Source organism: Lynx rufus, unplaced genomic scaffold, assembly GCF_022079265.1.
Source record: "Lynx rufus isolate CCGP_SWC_20201006 ecotype Redwood Valley unplaced genomic scaffold, mLynRuf1.p SCAF_9, whole genome shotgun sequence".
NCBI lineage: Eukaryota > Metazoa > Chordata > Mammalia > Carnivora > Felidae > Lynx > Lynx rufus.
Window position 1 is genome coordinate 99,202,073 of NW_025814897.1, and position 25,931 is coordinate 99,228,003.

At 43.6% G+C, this 25,931-nt stretch overlaps 2 protein-coding genes across 2 annotated transcripts in view; both read right to left on the reverse strand.

Annotated features, from left to right (window-relative positions):
- CKAP5 (cytoskeleton associated protein 5) overlaps positions 1-5,269 on the reverse strand; it is a 113,964-nt gene extending 108,695 nt beyond the window's left edge. Inside the window, exon 1 of the mRNA XM_047070624.1 lies at positions 5,208-5,269. The gene's annotated coding sequence lies outside the window, so the exon portion shown is untranslated. The remainder of the gene's footprint in view (positions 1-5,207) is intronic.
- A 9,289-nt stretch (positions 5,270-14,558) lies between these two features.
- Positions 14,559-25,931, reverse strand: part of LRP4 (LDL receptor related protein 4) — a 40,652-nt gene continuing 29,279 nt past the window's right edge. The window contains exons 32-38 of the mRNA XM_047071058.1: positions 24,604-24,748; positions 24,199-24,312; positions 23,601-23,736; positions 19,684-19,751; positions 19,030-19,117; positions 17,329-17,470; positions 14,559-14,891 (exon numbers count right to left, since the gene is read on the reverse strand). Of these exons, the coding sequence (XP_046927014.1) occupies positions 14,559-14,891; positions 17,329-17,470; positions 19,030-19,117; positions 19,684-19,751; positions 23,601-23,736; positions 24,199-24,312; positions 24,604-24,748 (1,026 nt within the window). The remainder of the gene's footprint in view (positions 14,892-17,328; positions 17,471-19,029; positions 19,118-19,683; positions 19,752-23,600; positions 23,737-24,198; positions 24,313-24,603; positions 24,749-25,931) is intronic.

Here is a 25,931-nt window from a genome sequence, read left to right on the forward strand (position 1 = left end):
CATTCATTGCTGGTGAAAATGCAAAAGTGATACAGCCACTTTGGAAGACAGTTTGGTAGTTCTTAACAAGGTAAACACTGATTACCCTATGATCCTACAATCGCACCTCTAGGTATTTACCCAGTTGAATTGAAAATGTGTATCTACACAAAATCTGCACACAAATGTTTACAGCAGCTTTGTCCATAATTGTCAAAAACTAGAAATGACCAAGATATCCTTCAACAGGTGAATGGATAAACAAACTGTGACACAACCACACAATGGTTGTGAGCTATCAAGCCACAGAAAGACATGGAAGAACCTTAAATCGATACTGCTAAGTGAAAGAAGCCAGTCTGAAAAGGGTACATATTGTATGATCCCAATTATATAACATTCTGGAAGAAAGCGAAACTATGGACACAGTAAAAAGATCAGCAGTTGCCCAGGGATGGGAGAATGAGGAAAAACGAACAGGTAAAGTACAGGGGATTTTTTTAGGGCAGTGAAACTATTCTTACAATGATGGATAAGTAACATTATGCATTTGTCAAAACCTAAAGAACTTTACAACATTAAGAGTGAACTTTAATGTATGCTAATTTTAAAAAGTCATTTAGAGGCGCCTGGGTGGCTTAGTCAGTTAAACATCCAACTCTTGACTCAGGCCAGGTCATGATCTCACGGTGTGGCTGGTGAAATCTGAGCCCCACATCAGGCTCTGCACTGACAGCGCAGAGCCTGCTTGGGATTCTCTCCCCACACCCCGTCTCTCTCAAAATAAGTAAGTAAAACTTAAAAAAAAAGTCATTTAAGACATCAGGGAATCAGAGAAGAATGCAGTCTGTGACAAGAGAATCTGACTGTATTACAAACGTGTTAAAACAACCTCACTGAAGGGGATAGGGAGAAGGTGCTGACCTAGGCAACCTCGGAAATTAATGGAATCTTTAAGACTGAATGCAAAAGGAACTATACATACGTACTGTAGTTGATAAAGTTGTTTCCCGTGAGAGTGTGGGTGAACAATTCTGATACTGCTATACATGTTTATGGGAATTGACCAATTAAGTAAATGGATGGTGGAAGCAAGGTTTCTACTGCTGATGTGGAAATTCACAGAACAGCAAACAGAGAAGGCTAGAATGGTCTATGTGATAATGGATTCAAAGTGGAGATATCAGTAAGAACTCATGTTTAACTTAATATAGTTACAGATGATTACACACAGAAATATTTTACTGACATGTTTATATACAAGAGTTAGCATAAAACTAACTCTTTGCTCTGTTAGCTGAGAGGGCCTAAAAGAAACAAAACCCTGGCAGCAACGATAATACTTAGTGTCCACATCTTGGTTTCTCAGACCATTCTTCAATAAAAGAACTAGAACTCCATGGAGAAATAGCTGATTTTAGCACTGTGACAAGAAATATGCAAGATGAGCCTAGAGCATCTTGTAGTGCCAGAAAGTGAGTGAGTGTTAAAAAATAATTACATAAAAATATATATACACACACTGATGTCGGTATGTTAAAGGGGCACAGTACAGGAGCCAACTGAATAAGCTCCCAATGGACAAAGCTGGAATAATGTGAGCAGTAAAGTAGTATTGGAATATAACTCAAAGTATAAGACAGAGATCCTTCATTCCACAATGACAGAAGTAAATACTTGCCTAAATTAATAAATGAGGAAAGAGAGGCAAATTTCCCATGCAGAAGACTTCCAAATAAATTATGTAGGTACTCTACCCCAAAGAACAGGGAGCATAACTCTTCATTCCTTAAATGTAGGCAGCACAGTTACTTTCTTCCAAAGAGGACAGTACGGAATGGGGAGAAAAGTAACTTTATAGTGGAGTAACCTGACAAATATTACCTCAGCCAGGCGATCAAGGTCAATACCACCAGTTATAAATCACGTTGATAGTATGAACCCTTAATATGATGAAAATGGCACTTCCTCTCTGTGATCACACCTATAACCCCAATCTAATCATAACAAAAACATCAGATAAATTCCAGTAGAGGGACATCCTAAAATATACTTGACCAATACCCCTAAAAACTTTCACAGAAAAAATTTTAAATTAAAAATAAATAAATAACAATGGGGGGGGACCGTCAGTCAGTAGAGCATGTGACTCTTGATCTCAGGACCATGAGTTTAATCCTCACGTTGGATGTGGAGCCTACTTAGAAATAAATAAATAAAATCTTAAATAATAATAGTAATAACAACAACAAAGGCAGGAGTGGAGAAGTCAAACCTTCCTTTCCCCCCAGATGACACAAACGTAAAACTATCATTTTTCCAGTTTTCTTAGTTGAAGACTTTCCAAATTAGTCTGCTGAAATACGGCTCACATCCAAAGACACAGTAACACAGCCAGCTTTAGTTATATACTGTCTTTATCACTTTATCACATAGAGAAGACTATGACAGTTTTGGCCAATTTTGTTCAACAAGTATTTTTTGACTACCTTTTTTGTTCCAAGTATTGTTCGAGGCTTTGTGGTAACCTCAAAAATAGAAGAAGAAAAAAAATCTGTGCTCTGCTTTCATTTCTGTGAGGAAGTCAGACAACACACAAACAAACAATAAATGACCCATCAGCTAGCAATAAATGCTATGAGGTGAATAAAAAATGAAAGTGAGGCAAAAATGACCAAGACAGCTACTCTAATTGGAGCTTAGAAAATGCCTCTTTAAGGAGATGACATTTGAGTTGAGACCTCAGTGCAGCCAGTATACAAAGAGGACAGCAAATGCAAAAGCCAAAAAGAATAAGCTTAATGTGTCTGAGACATCTCAAGTAAACAGGGCAACTGCCCTGATAGGAATGAGCGAACATATTCTGAACTCCAGAGGTAAAAATACAAAACTCATTTAGGCATCTCAAACCATTCCAACACTAACCACCAGGAAACTATCAATGATAATTAGCTCAAGATCTCAATTTTACGCTCTCCCAGAGTCTCCCCCAAAGTCACAGCTGTCCAGTAAATACTGTCTTTTGGACTTCCCCATCTTCCCTCTAAAAACTACCATGCTTATCGCTCATATTTAATCATGGCTCTGCTAGAAGTAGTTAAAAAAAAGGAGGTGGGTATTCTACCCAGAAATTGCTCCTTAATTCTCCCTAACAGATCTCATTACTTCATAAAGCGCAACCATAGGTTGGTTAAAAGCAAAGGCTCTGGAGACAGAATGACTTGGGTTCAAACTCAGATTCTATCAGCTGTATGATCTTGAACAAGTTGCATAGCTTTTCTAAGACTCAGTTTCCTCATCTATAAAAAGCTGTGAGGATTAAAAAAGACAAAATGGGGCACCCAGTGACTATTCAATAAATGTTAGCTACTGCTAATAAAAGTATTTGAGTATTTATTTTGCTCAATGTTCAGAGTTGGGCCAGAGGGATTACAGAAAACACAATTTGCTACAGCAAATTGTTTGAGAGATAAAACTGTCAAACTCCCTTAGGTCAGGAGCTTTGTCTTTTTCTGGTTCACTAGTGTATTCCCAGAATCCAGAACAGTGTTTAACACACAGTAGGCATCTATCTCAATATGTGTTGAATCAATCAATGAGACTCCATTAAGTCAAAGGAGCATACGAGAGCCTGGCTTTACTTCAAAATAAAGGAAAGTTTTCATTCCACATCAAGATTAACAATATCCTAAGGCCTTGTTAAAGATGTTTTATTATTTCTAATTGCCTCCCCAAAGTCTAGAACAGCTTCATAATATTAACGGACCCAAATTTATTGCAATTAAAAAGCTCTGCTGCTAACATTAAGCTGTCAATCGAAGGCTATACTACTGTTCATAATTCAAACTTGATCAAAATGTTAAAAGTAATAATAAAGTATAAGGTATATTAATTGTTATGGAATACTTTGCCCGCCATTACTCCATAGAACAGACTTTAAAAACTTGTGTAAAAAAATTTTCTCACGAGTTGACCAAGTTCATTTATGCTGGCAAAACAAAATGATTTCACCTTTCTCTGTATCATTAAATTTTATACAAACATTATGGTTTGTTCAATCACCAAAAAAAAGTTCAAATCTTTTGGACTTCTTAAAAGTTGCAAAGGATTGTTAGCTTAATATATTGGCTCTTTAGGTCAAAGAAGGACTTTTCAGGGTGATGAAAATGGAGAAAGAAGGAGTTCACCTCTCTAAAAATGAGTTTTCAATTACTATAATTATGCATAAAATAAGACAGGCAGCATTTCTGGGCCAAGATTTGATGCCTTAGTTCCCCGTGAGAATTAGAGCCAAGCATAAATTTGGGGCAAGTTCTGCAAAAACCACTTTACCCTCTATTGATGCTGAATGAAAAACTCATTGTTAGGATCCATCAACACGAATATATTTTCTAACACACAGTAGCCACTCTGGCAACATCGCTTTCATCGTTTTCTATCCGAGAAACAAAACAGGATGCATTTAAATCCTGCCTGACAGTTACCACCACTGCAGGGTAGCTCTCTCAGCAGCTTAAGAGTGGTAAGGGCTAAAAAGTAAGAATCTAGTTTACCGAGCCCCCACCGTAAAGTAGCAGGGCCTGCTTAAGCTAACCTACACTGGTTGGCTATTGTATAGGTCCGCCAAACCTTCAGAGCTAGAAAGATACCTGAACTCTACTGACACCTTTTGAGAGAGAAAGCCAGGCGTGAGGGCGGAGCGGTATGATCGGAATTGTTAAAACCGCAGCAAGCCAGCAGGGACAGAGGTGCGCGGTCAGGCCCCGGTACCGCAGTCCTTGTCACGCTCCAGACGACGGAGCCCGTCACAACCACGACAACCCTCCTAGACTCTTTTTCACTCATTCATTCATTTGACAATTACGCGAGGGGCACTGTAGCAGGGCCGGCTCGCAGGGCCCCCGCCCCAGTCCCGGAACACCCTCGGCCGCCAGGCGCGGCCCTGAGCCGCCCCCATTTCCCGGACGCTGCCGCCCGCACTCCGCCACGGCGCGCTCGGGTCACCCGGATCCCGGCCTCGGCCCCACGCGAGCGCCCACGCCCCCCGCCTTGCCAGCCGCAGGTCCCCCGGCCTCCGCCCCGCTTCGCCGTCTCAGACCGCCGGGTTCGTGCGGCGAGGGAGGGGCGCGTCCGCGGAGGTCCCCCGCTCGGGGTTCAAGATCCCTCGGCGCGCGCGACGCCCGGACCCGAGGGCCTACGCGGGTGGGTCGGGCCCACCGGCCACTCACCTCCGCCGGGTCAGAACCGAGGGGCCTGCTCTAAGCCGTTTGAAACCGCTTGGGCCGCCGCACACCCCGCAGTGTCCTCGTTGTTTATTGGTCCTCGGCGGACCGCCCATCGCGCGTTTATTGGTCCATTTGAAAGGACTGTGTGCACGCGCCGCCCGCAGCTTTAAAGGGGCCGCGCGCGGCCGTGTTTCTTTCGGAACCGGCGTTGCCTGGTCGGGTGGGGAGAAAGAAGGTCGCCAGAGCAAAAGCTACCGGCGACCTCCCCCCCACCCCCACCCCACACACCCACACTCGAAAGAAAGGCGATAGATGTGTGGAGAACTGTGCATCCCCGGCCATCAGCATGTTTGCTTTATTTAATTTTGGTTATTCAAGCGACTGTCAACACCTGCAATTTTTTAAAAAGTCCTCTCATTCAGCAAATATTGATTGTGCAGCTAAGTGCGTGGGGGAAAAGAGAGGCTCTGGGATATAGTGGAAGGAGCAGCGAATGGAGCCAGGATACTGGATTCTGGTCTTGGACCTGTTCTAAGGAAACCACTTTTCCCAGTAAATTATTTGTAGCTTAGTTTCCTCAAAACGAGATAACAATGTTTCCCTTACAAGCTTAATGTGAGGATTTAATATAGCTAATTGAATGTCTAGGAAAGGCCTTTGAACAGTAAGCATTCTGCAAAAGCTTTATACTTCTATTATTTATAGAAACGACAGGCTTGGTTAATATGATTTCTAAAAGTCTTGTTTAGCTCTAAAAATAAAATCCTAAAAAAAAAAAAAAAAAAGGGGGGGGGTGGCTACACCACTCTGGGCAGAGTACAACTCTTGATCTCAGAGTTGTTTGTCCCAGCCTCAAGTTGCGTGTAGAGCTTACTTAAAAATAAAATCTTAAAAATAAGTCTTGCTTATCTCTAAATTCTATGTTTCTATGAATAAGATAAGGGCCTTACTCCCAAGAAATTTACAAACTGCTTTGGTCAGAGAAATAAAACATATAGGCTAGTCAGTCACTAAAATTCAAGGCAGTATGAGAACAACAGAAAAAGCTGTAGATGCTTAACAGAAGGGGGAAATTTGCTAAGGGAGGATCTGTGAAAGGGATGGGCTTTTTTTTTTTTAATATTTATTTTATTTTATTTTTTTTAATTTTTTTTTTAACGTTTATTTATTTTTGAGACAGAGAGAGACAGAGCATGAACGGGGGAGGGGCAGAGAGAGAGGGAGGCACAGAATCAGAAGCAGGCTCCAGGCTCTGAGCCATCAGCCCAGAGCCCGACGCGGGGCTCGAACTCACAGACTGAGATCGTGACATGAGCCGAAGTCGGACGCTTAACCGACTGAGCCACCCAGGCGCCCCAATATTTATTTTATTTTAAAAGAGAAGGTGTGAGCAGGGGAGGGGCAAAGGGAGAGGGAGAGAGAATTCCAAGTAGGTCTGTGCTGATGCACAACACAGACTGTGCAGAGCTCAAGCCCATGAACGGTGAGATCATGACCTGAGCTGAAACCAAGAGGCTGACGCTTAACCAACTGAGCCACCCAGGTGCCCTAAAAGGGATGGACTTTTAATCTGGGATTCAAAGATATGTAATTACCAACAGACTAAAAAATGGAGAGGGGATGGGTAAAAGTAATAAAATGATTCTTTTTTAATCTATCAAATTGGCAAAGATGAAAAAGTTTGACAGCCGTTGGCCAAGACTTTGAGAAACAGACACTCAAACTCACTGTTGGTAAGAGTGTAACTGGTGCAAACTTTTAGAAGGATGATTTAGCAGTTGTTAAAATGTAAAGTGTGTATAATCTCTGGCCCAGTAATGCCACTGTTAGGAATTTGTTCTTCAGATCTATGCAAGTATTCAAAGAAAAATGCCCAAAGATATTCACTGCAGCAATTCTTTAAGATAGGGAAAAACCAAAGCCAAAAACCATCCAAACCCTAGAAATTACATGTCCATTCATAGGGAACTTATTACATAAGTTACAGAATATCTACTCAACAGAACACTACCCAACTGTTAAAAAGAATGTAGTTAAGCTATATGTACTGGAATAGAAAAATGCACAAATTTAATTGAAAAAAGGCAAGTTGAAGAAAAGCATATGTGGAATCATTTTATTATATGTGGTTATAAAATGCATATGTATTTGTACACATGCCTGAAAATGATTAGAACATTCCTGGAATTTCAAGAAACTAACAGGGGAACTGGGAAGGGAGGGAAACAACTGTTTTGTTTTGTTTTTTTTTGTTTTTTGCCATTGACATGTTAATTAAAAAAATAGAAATAGGGAGAACGTCTAGTAGTGGGAAGAGAAGGCCCAAGGGCACAGAAACAAGAAAGTACATTATAGGTAGGGAATTGAACGTGTGAGTTTGGTTTTCGAACAGGGTTCATGTTGGGAAGTAATGGGATACAAGGTTGACTGAGAAAGGAACAATTCTCAGAGGGTCTTGAATACTAAAGGTAAGGAATTTGTACTTCGGGTAGGTGATGGGGAGCTATTGAAGGTTTCTGAATCAGACAGTGACAAAATCAGAACTTCTCTTTAGGAAAACTAATTAGCTTGTTTGTCTAAAATCGGTTAGGGTTGGAAGCCCAGTTAGGAGTCTGATATGAGGTGATAGCAGTGGAAATGATGAGAACAGATTCCAGAAAGAGTGAAGGATTTTGCAACCGACTTAGTGCAAAGGTGAGGATGGGGACCATTTAGGGAGATGAGTCAAAGAACATGCCAAGATTTGAACCTAGGGATTGGGAGGGGTCATTGCCCAAATGGAAGTAGAAAGTCAGGAGAAGCCAGTCTCAAAAGGAAGGCAAGGAATTTAGTTTTAGACCTGTTTACTTTTAGGTACCAATGAGACATCCAAACAGAATCTCTGAGTAGATCTAGGAAATACAGGATAAGGACTGTGAGAAAAGATTAGGAATCACCTCCATAGAGTAGAAAACATGATGAGACCACAGAGTGGGAGAGTGGAGAGTGAAAAGGAGGGACGTGAGAACAGATCCATCGGTAGGGAAAAGAGAAAAGAACCTAGCAGAGCAAACAAGGGTCACAGAAACCTTTGAGAAATGGGTTAGGAACATATACAAATAGTCTTTTTCAGTCATTGGTATGTTTACTTTATTTAAATATTATCGGAAATAAGTTGAAGATTACATTTGTAAGGAGAGCAAGATGGTAAACTGGAATTTGCTCAATAAAGGATGTATGGAGTCTGGATCCTGGAGAGCTTTAGAACAAGATGGCAAATCCCTTTTTGTCTTATATGGTTTAGGTGCAGCCCTAGTGGGCATTAGATGTCTGATTCCATGCATTTATTTGTTCGTTCATTCAACAAATATTTATTGAGCACCTAATATGTGCAGGGACTATTCTAGGCACTTGGGATAATCAGTGCACAAAATACACACACACACACACACACACACACACACACGTCCCTCTTATGGTACTCACATTATAGTGAAAAAGCATAGACAATCAACACATAAATAAATTATATAGTATGTTATTAAACAATGTATGCAATGCGAAAAGAAAAAAGTAAAACACGGTGAAAGAGATTGGGAAGTAGAGTTAGAAAGACTGCAATTTTATAAAGAGTGATCAGAGTAAGTTTCATTCAGAAGGTTACATTTAAGCAAAGACTTGAGGAAGGCAAAGGAGTTAGCCATGAATTTATCTAGAGGAAGAAAGTGCAGGCCAGAGGAAACAGCTATGCAAAGACCCTAGGTTGGGAACTCGCCTCTCAGGTTAGAGAAACAGGGAGGCCTGCATAGCTGAAGCAGAGTAGTTGGCAGGAGGGTAGCAGGAGATGAGGTCTGATAGGCAACAGAGGGCAGGGGAGTGGCAGATCCTGTAAGGCCTTGTAGAAACCTAACATAATATCTTGCTCCATAGTAGGTGTTCAATAAATGTTTGGCCAGTCATCTTTTGCAGTCCAGGATTATCACCAAACAGCATTTATCTATGTATTTATTAGAGTGACGTGTGCTTACTTTATTCCAAGGGCCTCTCAGTAGTTCTACATAAGGAAAATATTAACAGGGCAGTGAACCCCTTGGAGGCATTAGAGATCAAGGCAAACACTGTATTATTGCAACTGGAAGCAGTAAACAGATGCCAAACATTGTGGCTGCTGAATAAATGTGCTGGGCATTTCTGAAAAGCCTGCCAAGGGTTGGGACAGTGCTCATTCCATCGTAATCACAAGCTGCTTTCTGGAAGAGAAACAGCTCTACCATGGGACGTGGACCCAGATTTCCAGCCTAAGAGGAACGGCTTCAATGATTAACTTCCTTTCAACTTTCAGTCCAGGTACCTAGTGCATTATTCCCTGGAGACAGCAGTGGTGACATTAACACAGGTCTCAAGTGGCTCTGGGTTTTTGTGCCTTGACTGGCCTCTGAGCCTATCCCGGGTTTCACTGGTTGCATTTAATAGGTATTGAGTGAATGAAGGAATGAATAACCCTTTTCTCTTTTCTCATAGCCCATTTTCCCATAGCCCCCCAAATTCAGGCTGTCCAAGAACTCTGACCACAAAAGCATCAGCTCCACCAAAGAGGAAGGAGGCAGAGGGAGAGATAGGGACCTCATTTAGCAGGCTGTCAACAGGCTTTTAGGGCTGCAGGGAAAACTACGGAGAAGGGCAAGATAAGTGAGAGTTCTTGGCTCTATGTGTCTTGTAAAATGAAAAAGGCAGATTGCGTAGCTTGGGGCTAACTTCAGCCTTGGGTTTAAACTCAGACCCTTAATTAGGCTGTCTGGATCTGTTTTAACATCATGTCAAAGGAGTCCAAAATTGTGAGTTGGAGCCTTGACTCTGTTCCGCAAGCTGAGCTCTGCTTAGCCTCTGCCAGCTGCTTAATGGGAGAATGATCTAGAGAGAAAATAAATGGGTGAGTGAGGGAATGTTACAAAACAAAGGCTGCCTGAAACATCCCCAAACACACATCCTATTAAGTGATCAGTTGAGTCATTTTCACATACGAAGAAAAGACACACTCATACAGACTTTTTTTTAGCTATAAAAAGGGCTCAACTCCATTTGTAATCATTATGTCCATAGGTAGAAATAACTGAAGTTTACTATATGTTCTTGAATGTCAGTGCATTACACTTAGAACCCTGTACACCCTCAGCTCTTGCAGATGCCATTTCTAAGTTCCTATGTAGCACTGACTTTGTTTGCTGTAGGCTTAGGTTTGGTGAAAGCTTCAGATCATGCCTTGGAGACCTCTCTATGGGCCACAGAGATCTTTTCATCTTAGGATCCATCATCTGTTCATGCAATATAGAAAGAAGGGCAGTGACTATGTTTTGAACATAATTAGCCTATAAAAATATGTCCAGTTGGTTAGAATTTGACTAACTCTCTCCCTACTCATCAGCTTCAGGTTTTATATCTAGAGAACCAGATAAGGACAACTCTTGTTTCATCTTTAAGGTTTCTCGGAAGGAACATAAAAACAAGTTTCAGGCCAGAAATAACCTTAGCAATCATCTGGCTCAACCTTTTCATTTTACTCATCAGGACAGTAAAAGCCAAGGCATGTGCATAACCTGAAAACAGGATGCTAGTCCTTGACAGTGTTGCTAAAGTCTCATCTGCCCACTGCCAGGTTGTTGTCAAGACCTGGGCCACCAGGCCCAGCCTCTTCTCCCATTCCCATTTCCTGCTGAAGTGACAGGACAGTCACAGATTAGTGGGATCTCTAAGGCTCAGGCAGTGTTGAATACCTGATTACACTGGCTCGTGTGGTCACAAGGTATCAAAATGTAGTCACCAAATTTTGTTCTCCCAGAAACATCTCCCAGGCTTTCAAGCAAACGGTGTGTGCTCAACGCATTAATTTTTCTTGTCATCTGAAAAGTTCTTCCTGAGTTCTCAGCTCAAGTGGTCACTATTCATGGCCTGGCCCATAACCCCGAGCCTTTGGGAGGGGGTACTTTCTACAGGTATATAGGCTTATACTTTAGGCTGGATTTCATCACCTAAAATGCTTTTCTCTCAGTATGAGTTATTAAAAAAAAAAAAAGAAAAGAAAAAAAGAATGGTTGAGCGAGGGGATAGTTGTCCTTGAACTATTCCACTTGTTTCTGTTCTGGTGCACATATCCCTTACCAAAGTTGAAAGAGTTACACACTGTAAATTAGTGTCGGATCTAAAAAAAAAAAAAAAAAAAAAAAATTAGTGTCAGATCTCTTGTCATTTAAATACAAGAGGCTCAGTCTTTCTTGCTTTCTCTTTCTTTTTTTTGGGGGGGGTATGTAGGGTGGGGGTGGGGTGTAGGCTGTTGCTAGATTCTAAGCTCTGTGGTCAGGCTTGGCCCACAGTAAGTGATAAACGAATTAACGGAAGCATTATTCTATAAAAGTTCTGTGGTTTAGAAAATCAACTACTGGGCTCTGACATAAAATTCTACATCTCGCACGGGACTTCCATGATTCCTAATCATCATTAGGAACCTGAGAAGGGAGCCCAACCCCATGTCCTAGCCTTGAGATGTAGTGGATAAATTATAACAAGGAAGCTTTTTTAAAATAAAAGGAAGAAAATAAAAATAAATAAAAGGAATCTTAGTGTTGATTTGATCCATTCTTCGAAACTACGAAACTTTACTAAGATCAAAAAGAGCTAGTAGCATATCTGGGCCTTAATGAACCTTCCTTGTCCCCAGTACTTTTCTTACTATATCTGACAGTCTTGCCAGGGACTATCATCACAAGGCAAAGTCAAGTTCTGTGACAATGAAGTCCTCATAGACCTAGAACAGAAATAGAAGATATATAGTATATATGGCATATACTTCCTTCCAGCGCCTGGAGAGGTCACTAATAATCATGACACTTTCCCCTTGGAGTCTCCCAAGGACCTCAGGCAGCCACTGCCAACCAATCAGAGTCGACACTCGAGATTAAAACCTGCCATCCCTGTTCTAGAGGAAGTGAGGATTTCACAAGCCAATGAATTCTGGTCTTGACCTGTCTTCTCAAGATGAGTTGACCCTTCAACCAGGAACCTCACACCTTTTATTGTTCTTCACCATCCTCACGTCCCCCAAGGACTTAAAGGTGATGTTGCAAGAAGGTTTTTGAAAGCATGGGTCTGCCAGACAGAGCGGGTGCAATGATTAGTCATGACTCCAAGCCAGGCACAGTGATTAAGAAAAGCTAAATTTATATTAAATTATCATAAAGTCCTAAAATACTGAACATAGTGGTTAAATAACTCCAGAAAGTCCAATCTCTCCAGTGAGTAACGTTAAAACCATTACACATGAGCGCGGGAGAATCACTTCCATTAGTTTAGGACAAGAGAGGTTTTGCTTTTTACATAGTGAATCAGTGCTCAAATAGAGATTTCTTCAAATATGTCTTTTCTACATTCTGAACAGCCCAAGTGCAATAAGATCCTTCCCCCTTCCCAATCAAGAAAATGCCACTTTTCTACTTTCTCCTCATCCTCAACCAAGAGTCTGAGGACCCAAAGTGCTCTTTTCCTGCCCTGTCAAATGTAAAATGTCTCCCTTTCATCCCATAAGTGGCACCTCGCCTTTCCCACTTTGTGTACTGGAAAAGACTTGCTGGCCTGGCCAGGCTGTCCTGTGTGGGCCCAGACCTGGCTTGGTTACTAACAACAGGGCTAAGGGCTTGGCACCTGTCTCTAGCAGCCTTAGAAGTGACCAGAAAAGCTTTGCTCTTATCTTTTTTTTTTTTTTTTTTTTTTTTTTACTCACATGTTTGGCAGCTGATTTCTCAATACCAAGAACCACAGGAGAGGTTTCAAATCAGGAAACTTCCCCTACAAGCCCTCGCCTCTCTTCTCAGCCCATTGTCCTCTCCTATTGCTTCTTGTTCCTGGGTGGAGGAGTTCTGGATCTGCTCCAGGCTGAGAGCGCTTCATCAGTGGTTCTACCTTTCTACATCCTGCCCCCTACTTTTGTGTCTTGATTTAGCCCTCCTCACCACCACAAGGCTAAGTCAGAAAAAGCAACTTGGGGTGGGGGGTGGGGGGAAGGAGGGGGCTATGTAGAAGGTTTAGGGCTGAGAAAAAGGTCTCGACTCCCCTGATACTAGCACGAGACACACGCTCTTTGTGTGAATGGGCACGAACCAAGTGATGGCATCACAGCATGGAAAGTCAGTCACTTAGCCGGGAAAAGAGTTGGAATGGGAACTTCACCACCCCACAGCCACAGGTTCTCTGTCCACTAACTTTGATCCCTGAGCACTTGAGAGACAACACGGGAGGTTCAACTTCATGGATACTTCCTGTTAGGCCCTGGGTGCCCCAAGTCTATAACCCAATCTCTCTTCCTGACCATTTATGAAGACTTTTGGTCATTTCTTTGAAAAGTTGTTTCACGGTCTCTATGCTCAGAATCCCAGAGAATGAGAGGGGAGAGGGTGGCAGAACATGAAGGTCCAGGTGATATGCGGCTTTGGGTCTAGACAGCGCTGGTAAGATGTTGCAAAGACTTAGCCCTCGGGGCCCCACATTCCTCAAGCCCCTGCTCACAACCTGGTGACTTAGAGTCAAAGACATAGGAGGGGTACTGGCCAGCAGTGGCACCAGCGGGGGACTTCATATTAGCTGCTGCCATGCGGTAAAGGCCCTGTCATCGGAAGGTAGAAAAGCTTCCAGACAAACTAGCAGGAGGAAGAACAGATTGAGCCACACCCAGATCTCACCAATATCGGCAGCTGAAAAAAAAAACAAAAAAAAAAAACAACAGCAGCTCTTAGGGCAAGAATAATATCCATTGCCAGCAACGGACAGGACACGCGGCCCAACCACCCTAAAAGCTTTCTCATGTTACCAATGCACTTGAGGCTGGAGGCTTCCCAGATGCCCATACCAGCTGGGCTCACTCCTCCTTCCTCTCTCAGCCTCTATCCTTCATCTCTCTCTTTACCCTTGACCCCTGCCCCAGCCCCTGATGGGCAAGTTCTCTTAGAGAAGCGGCCAGGCTGGTTCTGACGGGAGAGAGGGAAGTCTTGGATCATCAGTTCTTGTGAGGCAGGGTACCAGGGAAAAGCTCTGTACTGAGGAGGAATCATTACTGAGCCTAGTTTTGGGGGCTCAGGATGGGGTGCAAGAGGTGAAGTTGGCGGCAAAATCCAGGTCTAAATTTTCGGGATGCACCATCATTTCTTGTGCACAGGTAGTTACGGACTCAGGTGGAAACAGCTCCCGCGGAGGACCCGGGAGCGGTTATGGGGTGGGAGGTGGAGGAGAAGGACGAGCACATAGGAAGGGGGCCTGTTGTATAAGTGAGCACAAGGACCGGAAGTCCATGAAGGAGAGGGAACAGGCAGGGAGGGAAGGGAACGACGGTGTTTAGACCTGGCTCTCTGAGGAGAGCTTGCGTTCATGTTTCCAGCCCGTGTCTGGCAGAGAGCCCCGTCTTTCAGGAGTGGCTGCGGTATGGACACTGCTGCACTCAGACTGCTCTTCCTGCAGCAGCTGCTCTGTCTCCGTGTCATCCAGGGAGCCAGAGCTGGCCTGGATGGACACTGTGTCTGTCTTCATGCACACATGATCCCGCAGAAGGCCCCCCCGTGAGCTGCGGAGTTGCTTGAGGTCGTCCCACTCAGCATCGTCCCCAGACAGAAGGCAGATTCCCTCTACAATCTTGATCTTCTCCTTGGTGTAGTTATGGTCAGGCCCGCCCTAGGGTGGAGGGTGGGGAGACATGGTCAGTCGGCTGGCTCTCTAAAAGGATCTCACGGTGAACCGGAAAAGGAAGTAGATGGGGTGAGAGGAGGTGTGAGGGGTACAAAGATCCCACAAACAAATGGGGAGACTTGGTCAGAGAGCAAACAGATGAGTCGGCCTAAAAGGAGAGTAGCAGCTAGGATGATTATTACCCTTCTCAAGACAGGGAGGAGGGAGAACCATGGCTTCCAGTCCTGCATCATCCACTCACTGGCTATGTCACCTTGGGCAAATTACTCAGCATCTCTAAACTCAGTCTCCACATCTGCAGTGTGGGGAGAATAACAGTATCCATACCTCATAACGAGAGTTGCGAGTTGCGGTGAAGGTTCAATGAGGTGATACACATAATGCAGTTAGTAGGTGCTTGACACATAAGATACGTTAAATCATGTTAGGTATTGTTACATTGTTATTGTGATTTATTAATGGGACACCATGCTGATATGCATGGCCAAAAGTAATTGACAAAGGCAATTCAATGTGCATTTATTTGGGATTTTAAACTCCTCCTGTGCTCTTGTTCTTAATTCTCTTCTTCCTAATTTTGTTAAGGAGAAAACTTTTGGGAGGTAAGACAGGAGGAATCTAGAAAATCTTATTTAGATTTTGAGTGCCAATCCTTTGGGACCCCATAACCTTTTCTGGGAGGTTACTCTGGCTCTGCTCCCACAAGCCTTGGGGCCATTCTCAAGCAACCTGGGATTGTTCCAAGGACAGCCTTAAGTTCTACTCAGGCTTCTCCCTTTGTGGATTTCTCAAAGAGGAGTCTTACTCCTGGTTTCTGGGGGATACCAACCAAAATGCCACCTCTACCAGGACACAATGAACCATGGCTGAGATTCTGTCCTGGGACAGTATTCCCACCGAGAGCTCTGCAAATGTTCCTCTATTTTAGTAGCAATTCAACTCCACAGATATTTACTGAGCCCCTGCATTAAAGAGGATACTTTGCTGATTGCCCTCTGGGAGTGACAGCTCCCTCAATAGAGCAGAGACAGACACAGATAGCACACAAGCACACAAGCACACATGTGCACGTGCGTATACACACACTCATTCCCCCAGCACACCCTCCAAGCTGAAATTAGCATAAGATTAGAGAGAGCCGTGCAGTGTCTTCACCTCAGAGACACGCTGGGTAAGCTAGGGAGAGGTGGGGGACACGGCACTGGCAGTTTGGGGGGGGGGGAGGAGAACACCACTCCCTCTACAAACACACTGCAACAGGTACCTGAAATCAAGAGGAAATCAGAAGAGAAAGGGTGAAAGACTGTCAGAGGGGTGAAAGAGCTGCTGAGGAAAAGCACACAACAGAAGAAAAGAGGTCACACACTTGTAAGTTCTAACCTGTGAACCTTATTATGGTTCTTTTCTGGGGCATCAGACACTCTAGGAACCTAAGACTCAAGAGTCTCTCAAAGATACTAAGTGAGAATGGGATCTACCATCCCTAAAACTGAAAACTTCCTGCAGGTTCTGTTTTGGCTTACAGTGGAAGCTCTTTTAATATGGAAACTCATGCAGCCAGAAAGCATGGGATTATTATGTAAAGTGCACTCATTATGCATGGTGGCCCTGTAGATATGAGGGCAAGTTTTGACTGTGCTAGACAGGCCAAGAGACTAGAACGATTAGGGTTTCATAAAGGATATAACTTCTGATGAAGGGTTACAGGATTTTAGAAAAAGCAGCGGTTGTATTAGACTAGGAAAATCTGAAATCCCAGGCTACTGATTCCTTGTGGAAATGGGACTAGTTTTCAAGCCTAAACACTCAGCAAATAATTTTTCACTGAAGCAACAAAGGAGTTAAGAGAGCAAAAGCATGTAAACCTTCAAAATTCTAGAGAAATCTCTTAAGATTCTGTGATAAGAGGAAGAACAGCAAAAACATAAACAAAAACAAACAACAACAAAAAAACCCAGCCATTGCCAGCCATAGGTGCCAACAACTTGGATCAGAGGTTAGAAAAGGGAGAGTCCAGGAGCTGTTGGGTTTTGAGGGGTATTGTCTAGGCGTCTGGGGTGCTTCACAGGGGCCTCACTGCAGGGGAATGATGGCTAAATGAGGAAACACCTATGAGCCTAGTAAAATATCTCCTGGCAGGGAGGCGCACACTCCCATGCTTTCAGACTCAGACCTTCTGGAATCTGCTTTCTAACCTTGCTCTCACTGAGGTCCCTCAAGCCGGTCCCTCAGAGAGTCTACATCTGTCCAGAAACCCAAATCACATTCATTTCTTCTGTTCACTATGACTTCCAAAATGGTAGATGGGACTACCCGGCATCCCTCACTGATCCATTCAGGCAACTGGAGCGTATCCTTCCCCCCTCCAGAAACAAACACAAACAAACATACAACCACCTTGAATATAAACTTTAATTTTTACCTCTTTCTTATAGCACAGTTGATTGTACATGGCTGGTTTCGGGATTGCTTCAATTTTCACTTCTTGCGTGGAAGTTCGGTAGGAAGGGTTGCTGTAGGTCAGGTTTCCCATTCCCGGGTCAGTTAACTTGGATTTTTTGTGTCTTTAGGAGGAAAGGTGATGAGAAATTAGTTCATATCTTTATCAGGGTGATATCTGGGGAAGTTGTAACCTGAATGTGGTAGGCAGCTTCTAAGACAGCTCTAGAGATCCTCGCCTCCTGCTTCTCCCACCTTCTGAATCCCTGCTCCTTGAGTGTGGGCCGCACCTGATGATTCACTCACTTCTTTTTTATTTATTTTTTTATTTTTTAAGTAATCTCTACACCCAAGGTGGGGATCGAACCCACAATCTCAAGGTCAAGACTTGCACCCTCCACCGACTAGGCCAGCCAGGCGCCCCTGGTGATGCACTTCTGAAGAACAGAAAATACAAACGTGACGGATGCTAGATTAGGTTCCAGAGAAACTTGTGGCTTCTGTCTTAGGTTGCCCTTACTCTCTCCTATGCTAGCTCTGGGGAAGCAAGCTGCCAAGTGGCCAGTTGTCCTTTGGAAAGGCCCCACAAGGCAGGGAACGGATGAGAGTGACCTACAGTCAACAGCTGGCAAGGAGCTGAGACCCTCGGTCCAACAGCCTGTGAGGAACTAGATCCTGCCAACAGCTACACACATGTGCTTGGCAGGGAATCCCTCCCTGGTCAAGCCCTGAGATAAGACCACAATCCTGGCTGATACTGGACTGTAGCCTGGGAGAGACCCTGAGGCAGAGGCATGCAAGTAAGCTGCACCCAGATTTCTAACCCACAAAAGCTGTGAGATAATAAATGGTTGTCATTTTAAATTGCTAAATTTGGGAATAATCTGCAATAGATAGCTAATCCACTGTGTCAAGACAGATCTATGTTTCAATCCCACATCTGTTACTTACTAGCTGGGATCTTGGTAGACATAATCTAAGCTTTGTGAGCCTCAGATCCTTATCTGTAAAGTGAGGAGTAATAATACCTGTATTATGTAGCATTGATACATATTCACTAAATAGTAACGGTTACTATTATTATTAGTGTTGTTATTGTTGCTGTTATTGTTGTTGTTGTTGTTGTTGTTGTTGTTGGAAGCAGGAGCCACAGCAGCATAGCAAAATCCTGGTATTTTTGCTGCAAGCTGTGTTTCAAGCATTTGGAGAAAATATACAGAGGGTCATAAAAAGGATTCTAAACTGAAAATGACACACTCCACCTTCCCAGGATGATCCCTACTGAGCAATGACATATCAAACAATATTGGGGTAAAGGCCGTGGTTATGTGAAGAGAAGATCATTTCCACCTTTGGTGGTTTGAGGTGAGGCAGAGTAGAGGAAAAGCAAAGATGGCAGCATCAGTCCCAGCTCTGTCTCTTCCCATGTGACCTTGGGTAAAGCCCTCTGTATCCTCGTCTATAAAGAGAATCCCGAGGGCTGCCGTGGTCCTAATATCAGAAACCTGCTTGGGCTGTGAATGGTGAAGAAGAATCAGAGTTCAGGTTCTACCTCGCTCTGACCAGGGACCTATCTTTGACATGAGGCTGGTCAGAAGTTAGATCAGCAGGATGTGGAGCTTCGGGAGAGCACAGATAATGAGGACCAGTGACCATGTGTCCCCTGCAGCGAGGCTGAGGTTACCTGTACAGCATCAAAGCTGCAATTGCCACCAAAATCAGCAGAATGCTGAGGAGTCCACCGATGACGTAGCTGACATGAAGTCCTTCCCCTAGAAGAACAGAGAGACACTAGGTGGGGGCCACGGACAATCTTCCAGCTGGAGTGAGGGGTGGGAAGACGAGGGTTCCTTTGGTAGGGGTTGGATCCCACACCACCTGAGGATAGCCAGGGAAGAGGCCGCAGGGGTAAGGGTAGAGGGCTGAGAAGAGATCTATGGTCCTATCTCTAATCCCAATTCCAATATTTACTACCCATGTGACTTAAGGCGAGATGCTTAACTTGAAGCCTATGTTTTCTCATCAGTTAGATGAGATAGTTAGAGGAGCGATAATAAACCGCTCCTAGCCTGCTGGCAATGACACGTGACTGTGTATATACATATACACACATGCACACGTGTGCACGGGCACACATATATACAGCTTAACAAATGGTTGGCATATGGAAAGTACTCTGTAAGTGGTGGCTAACTAATGATTGTTTTTTCTATGGATTCAGTCTGAGAAATGGGTTTGACAATCCCAAAGAGTCCCTATGAAGGTTTTGGAAGGTATCAGTGGAAATTCGGATTCCTTATACCTTCTTTTCCAAAACAGTTGGGCACTCAGGGCTCACCTGGAGCAGCAGGTATGGCCTCATTGGAATGTGCACAGAGGCCCAGCCGAGCATCCTTTTCAGAGCATCTGTGGGGCAGAGAAAACTGAATGTGAAGGTTACTTGTATTTGATAAAGACCTTGCCTTCCTCTAGGAAAGAGGGAAAGTCCTGGGAAGGACAGGGGGAAAGGCTTTTGAATGGGGCTTACTGATATTTGATTGTACCTGATGGGAGACATCAGAAGCACAGACCAGGAAATACAGAGAAATCAGTGTGAGTCACTGTCTTCGGGATGCGATATCATGTTTAAATGAGTTTTAAAATATGTATGCTTATTATTTTTAATTTAAAAACAATTTTTAAAAATGTTTATTTATTCCTGAGTTAAAGAGAGACAGAGTGTGAGTGGGGGAGGGGCAGAGAGAGAGAGAGGGAGACACAGAATCTGAAGCAGGCCCCAGGCTCTGAGCTGTCAGCACAGAGCCCGACGTGGGTCTTGAACTCACAAACTGTGAGATCATGACCTGAGCCGAAGCTGGACACTTAACTGACTGAGCCACCCAGGCACCCCAAAATATGTACTCTGTAAAGAAGATTCCTCTAAAAAAGGAGAAGCAGGTCTGGAAGTAAGCTAGAAGTCTGCTGAAACAACACTAAGGATATCAATAGTAGGGTTCGTTAAGCTACCAGGATGAGCTGGAAGAAACTACCAGCCAAGCAAACCTCTGACTGGATACAGATTATCACAAGGCCTAATAGACCCTGAAAAAAACCCTGTTTTTCTTCTCTTCATTCTTTCAAAAGAGAATATGCAAGACATCCAGAGGGAGGGATCAGGGAACCAACTTGAAATGCTAAGGAGGTAATTTCTTTGTGGCACATTATGAACAATCAATTAAAGGCATCTCCTGGGGTGCCTGGGTGACTCAGTTGGTTAAGTATCTGACTTTTTTTTTTTTAATGTTTATTTATTTTTGAAAGCACAAGCAGGGGAGGGGCAGAAAGAGACAGACAGAGGCTCTGAAGCAGGCTCTGTGCTGATAGCAGTGAACCTGATGTGGGGCTCGAACTCACAAACAGCAGGATCATGACATGAGCCAGAGTTGGACGCTCAACCAACTGAGCCACTCAGGTCCCCCTGTCTGACTCTTGATTTTGGCTCAGGTCAAGATCTCATGGTTGTCAGATACAGCCCTGCAACGGGCTCTGCACTGGGCCTAGGCGTGGAGCTTTGTTAAGATTCCCTTTGTCCCTCTTCTTCTGCCCCTCCCCCTGTGTGTGCACGTGCTCTCTCTCTCAGAAAATAAATAAGTAAATAAATAAGGCATCTCCTAAAAGGCTAGAGAAAAGCTACTTGCAAGAACATTTGAAACCAAGATGCATGGAGTCTTCAAATAGACTGTGACCCTAAGAAAGTATCTGAGTAGGGTTCGAAAGTTTTCTAAACTATCCTAAAGAAAATCAGATTAATCATGATTGATAGTACTTAAAACTTAATGAGAAAAATACATGTTTATGTCTGGGTATTTGCTTTTCTATACAAACTTCTAAAAAGAGAATATGGGGCAAATAGGACAGATTTGCTCATGTGCAAATGTTATAATTTTATTTTATTTACTTTTATACCCCCAATTCCAGTTCTCAGACTTTATTTACTTTTTTGTAAATGTTTATTTGAGAGAGAGAGAGACAGAGAGACAGAGTGTGAGTGGGGGAGGGGCAGACAGGGAGACACAGAATCTGAAGCAGGCTCCAGGCTCTGAGCTGTCAGCACAGAACCTGACACGGGGCTCAAACTCACGGACTGTGCAAGATCATGACCTGAGCCGAAATTGGCCGCTTAATCCATTGAGCCACCCACGTGCCCCTATTTAGCTTATTTTTTAAGTAGACTCTACGCCCAACATGGGGCTCAAACTCATGACCCTGAGCTCAAGAGTCACATACTCTACCACCTGAGCTAGCCAGGCACTGCACAAATTTTATTATTTTATTTTATTTTATTATTTTATTTGTTATTTAACTTTCTTTTTTCTTTTTTTAAGTTTATTCATTCACTTTGAGAGAGAGCATACACGCGTATGCGCACATGCTCCAGCAGGGAAGGGGTGGAGGGAGAGGGAAGGAGAGAGAGAATCCCAAGCTGACTCTGCATTGTCAGCGCCGAGCCTGATGTGGGGCTCAGACTCAACCGTGAGATCATGACCTGAGCCGAAATCAAGAGTTGGATGCCTAACCAACTGAGCCACCCAGAAGCCCCAAATTTTATAATTTTAAAGACATGAATCTAGAGTTCTCCTCTGGGATTATTATTATGTTTCTGCTTTCAGAATTGACATCAAGTGTTAATTATCTTTTAAGCTAAAGTTGATAATAAAAATAAAGAGACTGGTATATTACAATGGAAAAAAATGTTGTAAATAGAAAAATGTCTGGAAAGATAGACACCATTAATCAGCCATAAAAAGGAAATTCTGCCATTTGTGACTACATGGATGGACCTTGAGGACATTATGCTAAGTGAAATAAATCAGAGAGAAAAAGACAAATATTGTGCAATTATCACTTATATATGGAATCTAAAAACAACAACAACAACATGAATCCCAAACTCATAGGTTGCTGCTTGCCAGAGGTGGAAGGTAGGAGGAGTGGATAAAATCAGTAAAAGTGGTCAAAATGTACAAACGTCTAGTTATAAGTCCTGGGGAAGTAATATACAGTATCGTGACTATAGTCAACAATACTGTATTATACACTCGAAAATTGCTAAGAGAGTAAATCTTCAAAAGTTCTCATCACAAGAAAAAGACTTTGCAGCTATGTGTGGTGATGGATGTTAACTAAACTTACTGTGGTAATCATTTTGAAATGTATACATATATAAAATAGAAAATATTAAGAGTAACTATACATGGGTACTTATTTCTTCTTTATTCCTCACTGCATTTTCAGATTATTTTTTTGCAAGGCATAAATAAAAAACATAAGAATTTTTCTTAATTGAATCTAATATCATATTTAATCAATTTTAAGATCTGTATTGTTCTCTATTCCAACATCTCTGGAACAGGAATGTGTCTTACAATCAGTGGCATCTCATAGTTGAGGTTGGTCATTTTTTCAGTTGAAACTCTCAAATCAGGATGCATCTTTTTTTTTTTAAGGTTTTATTTATTTTTGAGAGAGAGAGACAGAGTATAAGTTGGGGAGGGGCAGAGAGAGAGGGAGACACAGAATCTGAAGCAGGCTCCAGGCTCTGAGCTGTCAGCACAGAGCCCGAAGCAGGGCTCAAACTCAAGAACCACGAGATCATGACCTGAGCCAAGGTTGGAAGCTTAACTGACTGAGCCACCCAGGCGCCTCAAATCACGATGCATCTTAAATGGATAGCACCATCAACTTAATTAAATGAAATATTTTATACTTGATTTGAGAACTGTTCATGTTTATGCTTGCTTGTTTAATAATAAGGTGTGTGTATACATGTGTGTGTGTGTACACGTGCATGTACGTGCATGTGTGTTTGAGGTCATTATAAGCTAAGGTCATTACATCCCTGGGGATGTTCCAAGTCATAAAGCCACAGCCCAGAGACCACTATGACTTGGCAGCTTCTAAGCAAACTGTAGGACAAGACCATATACTAAATGTGTTATGAGAACAAATGTCACCGAAAGGAAGGATGAATGCCATGTAGGAACTCCTCTGAGTGATTTCTCTCTCTAAAGCTGCTCTTAAAACTTCTCGCCCTCAGAGCTAACAAGAGATCCACTTACAACAATCATCTCCAGTTCCAAAGAGCAGGGACGGGTGGCTCATGATGTGACCTACTTCCCATGTGCCAGAATTATCGAGCTAAGACTGTGGTCTTCTGCCGGTGGAAGATGGTGATTTGGAGAAAAGAGCCCTCAATCCCATATTGAATTCACTTACCTTCCTTCCACCTCCTCCAGAGATGTGTGGGTCCGGGTGGTTGAGGAACGCAAGGTGGTAGGAAGTGTGTTGGGTAGCACAGGGCTCCTTTCACTTATGCTGGTAGCCCTGGGAGCTGGGGGCACTAGACCAGGTACTGAAGAGAATAGGAGGATTGAAGTGAGCCACTAGAGCCCCAAATCTCTACATATGATCCAAGAGTAGCATCCTGGGTTACCTGACAGAGCCATCTTATAGCTGCCTTAATCCTACGCATCCTTATTAGAGGCTCTTCATACTGTAAATAAAAAGGATTTGGACTCCAATATTCAATAGCTCTGGATGGGCTAGCTGGTGGTGCACAAAGGTCAGGAAAAGACAGCAATTCACAGGCCACCGCAGGGATCAGAGATTCAGGAGACCTGAATTCCATTCTTGTAAATGCCAGAAGCTGGACAAACTCAGGTCTGTGCTATTCCAAAGTTCAAACTCATTGTTCTCTCACTCAGCTGTAAGACTCCCCGAGGGGGATCCCACCCAGAAGGACAAAACCGAGGCTAATGATCCTCTGCCACTCCAAGGACCCTGCTGTTCCAGGGCGTCATTCAGTCCAACTCACCAAGGGAGCAGGGCCGGCCATCGGGCTCGTCAGGACAGGCACACACGAAGTCAGAGGCTCTGGCAAAGCAGAGGTGGGTGCAGCCTCCATTATTCACACCACAGGCATTGGTCCCTGGAGGCAAAGCAGGTACGTGTCTGGTCTGGGCTAGACCAGTCTCCCAATTTGACACCTCTCTTTAAGGAGGAGCTCCACGGCTACCTCACTCCAAGGGACAGTAAGGCAGAAGGGGCATAACCACATGGGGCTGAAAAGGTCTAAGAGCTTAAAATGGGAACCAAAAGGCTCTCCTGTGGCTCTAATGTCTCAGTCTGTTAACTCAGGGACTGTTAATACAGTCGCTGGGATGATCAACCACCCCACTGATGGTAAGGAAGCAAGCAGGCTCAGGACCCAGGGGCCCACCTGTCTGCCGCTGAGGAGAAACCACAATGATATCCATGAGCCCTTCCACATTCGCCAACACCGTCTCCTTGCTCCGGCCTGAGTACTTGTCGACACGCTGGATTGACTTGGTCTGCCAGTCTGTCCAGTAGATCCACCTGTCCTGCTACTCAACAGGGAAACCCCATAAAGAGTAAATATTATTCAACAGTCTGACCTCAGGTACAGCTTCTGTGCTTTAGTATGTGTATGCCCTCTGCTGAAATGCCCTGTGTCTCTTATCCAGCATGCCAACTTCTGTGTGTCCCCCATATCACACTGTCCAGGAAATCTCCCCCAGTCCGTATGGGATTCATTCCTCCATGCTTTTCTGTGCCTTCTACGAGTGAGTTTTGGCACTCCATGGTCATTTGTTTACATGTCTGACATGTAAGATTAAGTTCTTCAAGGAAGAAATGTCTTTCATTTCTTCCTCAATTTCCAGTACTAACACTTCATCCCCAGTCAGTTGACTGAGTGGCTCAATGAATAAATGAATTCTTGTACCTGGCAAATAGGAGTAACTTAGGGCCAGGGGGTCCTTCTAAGGTCGCTGCTCTTCTGGGCCCTTCACAAAGAGCCCTGGCCCAAATCCTCTGGTTACTTCTAGGGGAAGCTACCTTCTGAAAATGTTTATTTATTTAGGGGCCCCTGGGTGGCTCAGTTGGTTAAGTGTCTGACGTCAGCTCAGGTCATGATCTCACAGTTGGTGAGTTCGAGCCCCACGTCGAGCTCTGTGCTGACAGCTCAGAGCCTGGAGCCTGCTTCGGATTCTGTGTCTCCCTCTTTCTCTCTCAAAAATAAATAAACATTAAAAAAAATTTATTATTTTTTTTTGAGAGAGAGAACATGAGCAGGGGAGGGGCAGAGAGAGGGAATCCCAGGCAGGCTCTGAGCTAACAGTGATGCAGAGCTCGAACCCACAAACCATGAGATCATGACCTGAGCCGATACCAAGAGTCGGTCGCTTAACCAACTGAGCCACCCAGGTGTCCCTAGGGGAAGCTGCCTTCTAATTTAGTGATCCTGAGATTCTCAACCAGGGGTGGGGAGGGCAATGAAGGTGGTTCCCCTCCTGCTTCCAGGTATACATCAGAAACCCCAGGGGAAACTTATAGATTGAAAAACCACATTCATTATCATCCTATAGTTTTACATTTGGAGTACGGGGGTGGGGAACTTATTGTTAAGTAGAGCCAAACTTTTATTGGCTGGTAGGATATAATATACAAGACAGATAAGTGGAAGTTTGTCAAAAAAGAACAAGGATTTTTAAATAATTGAGAATCCCTGTTGTGGCTCCAGGCTTG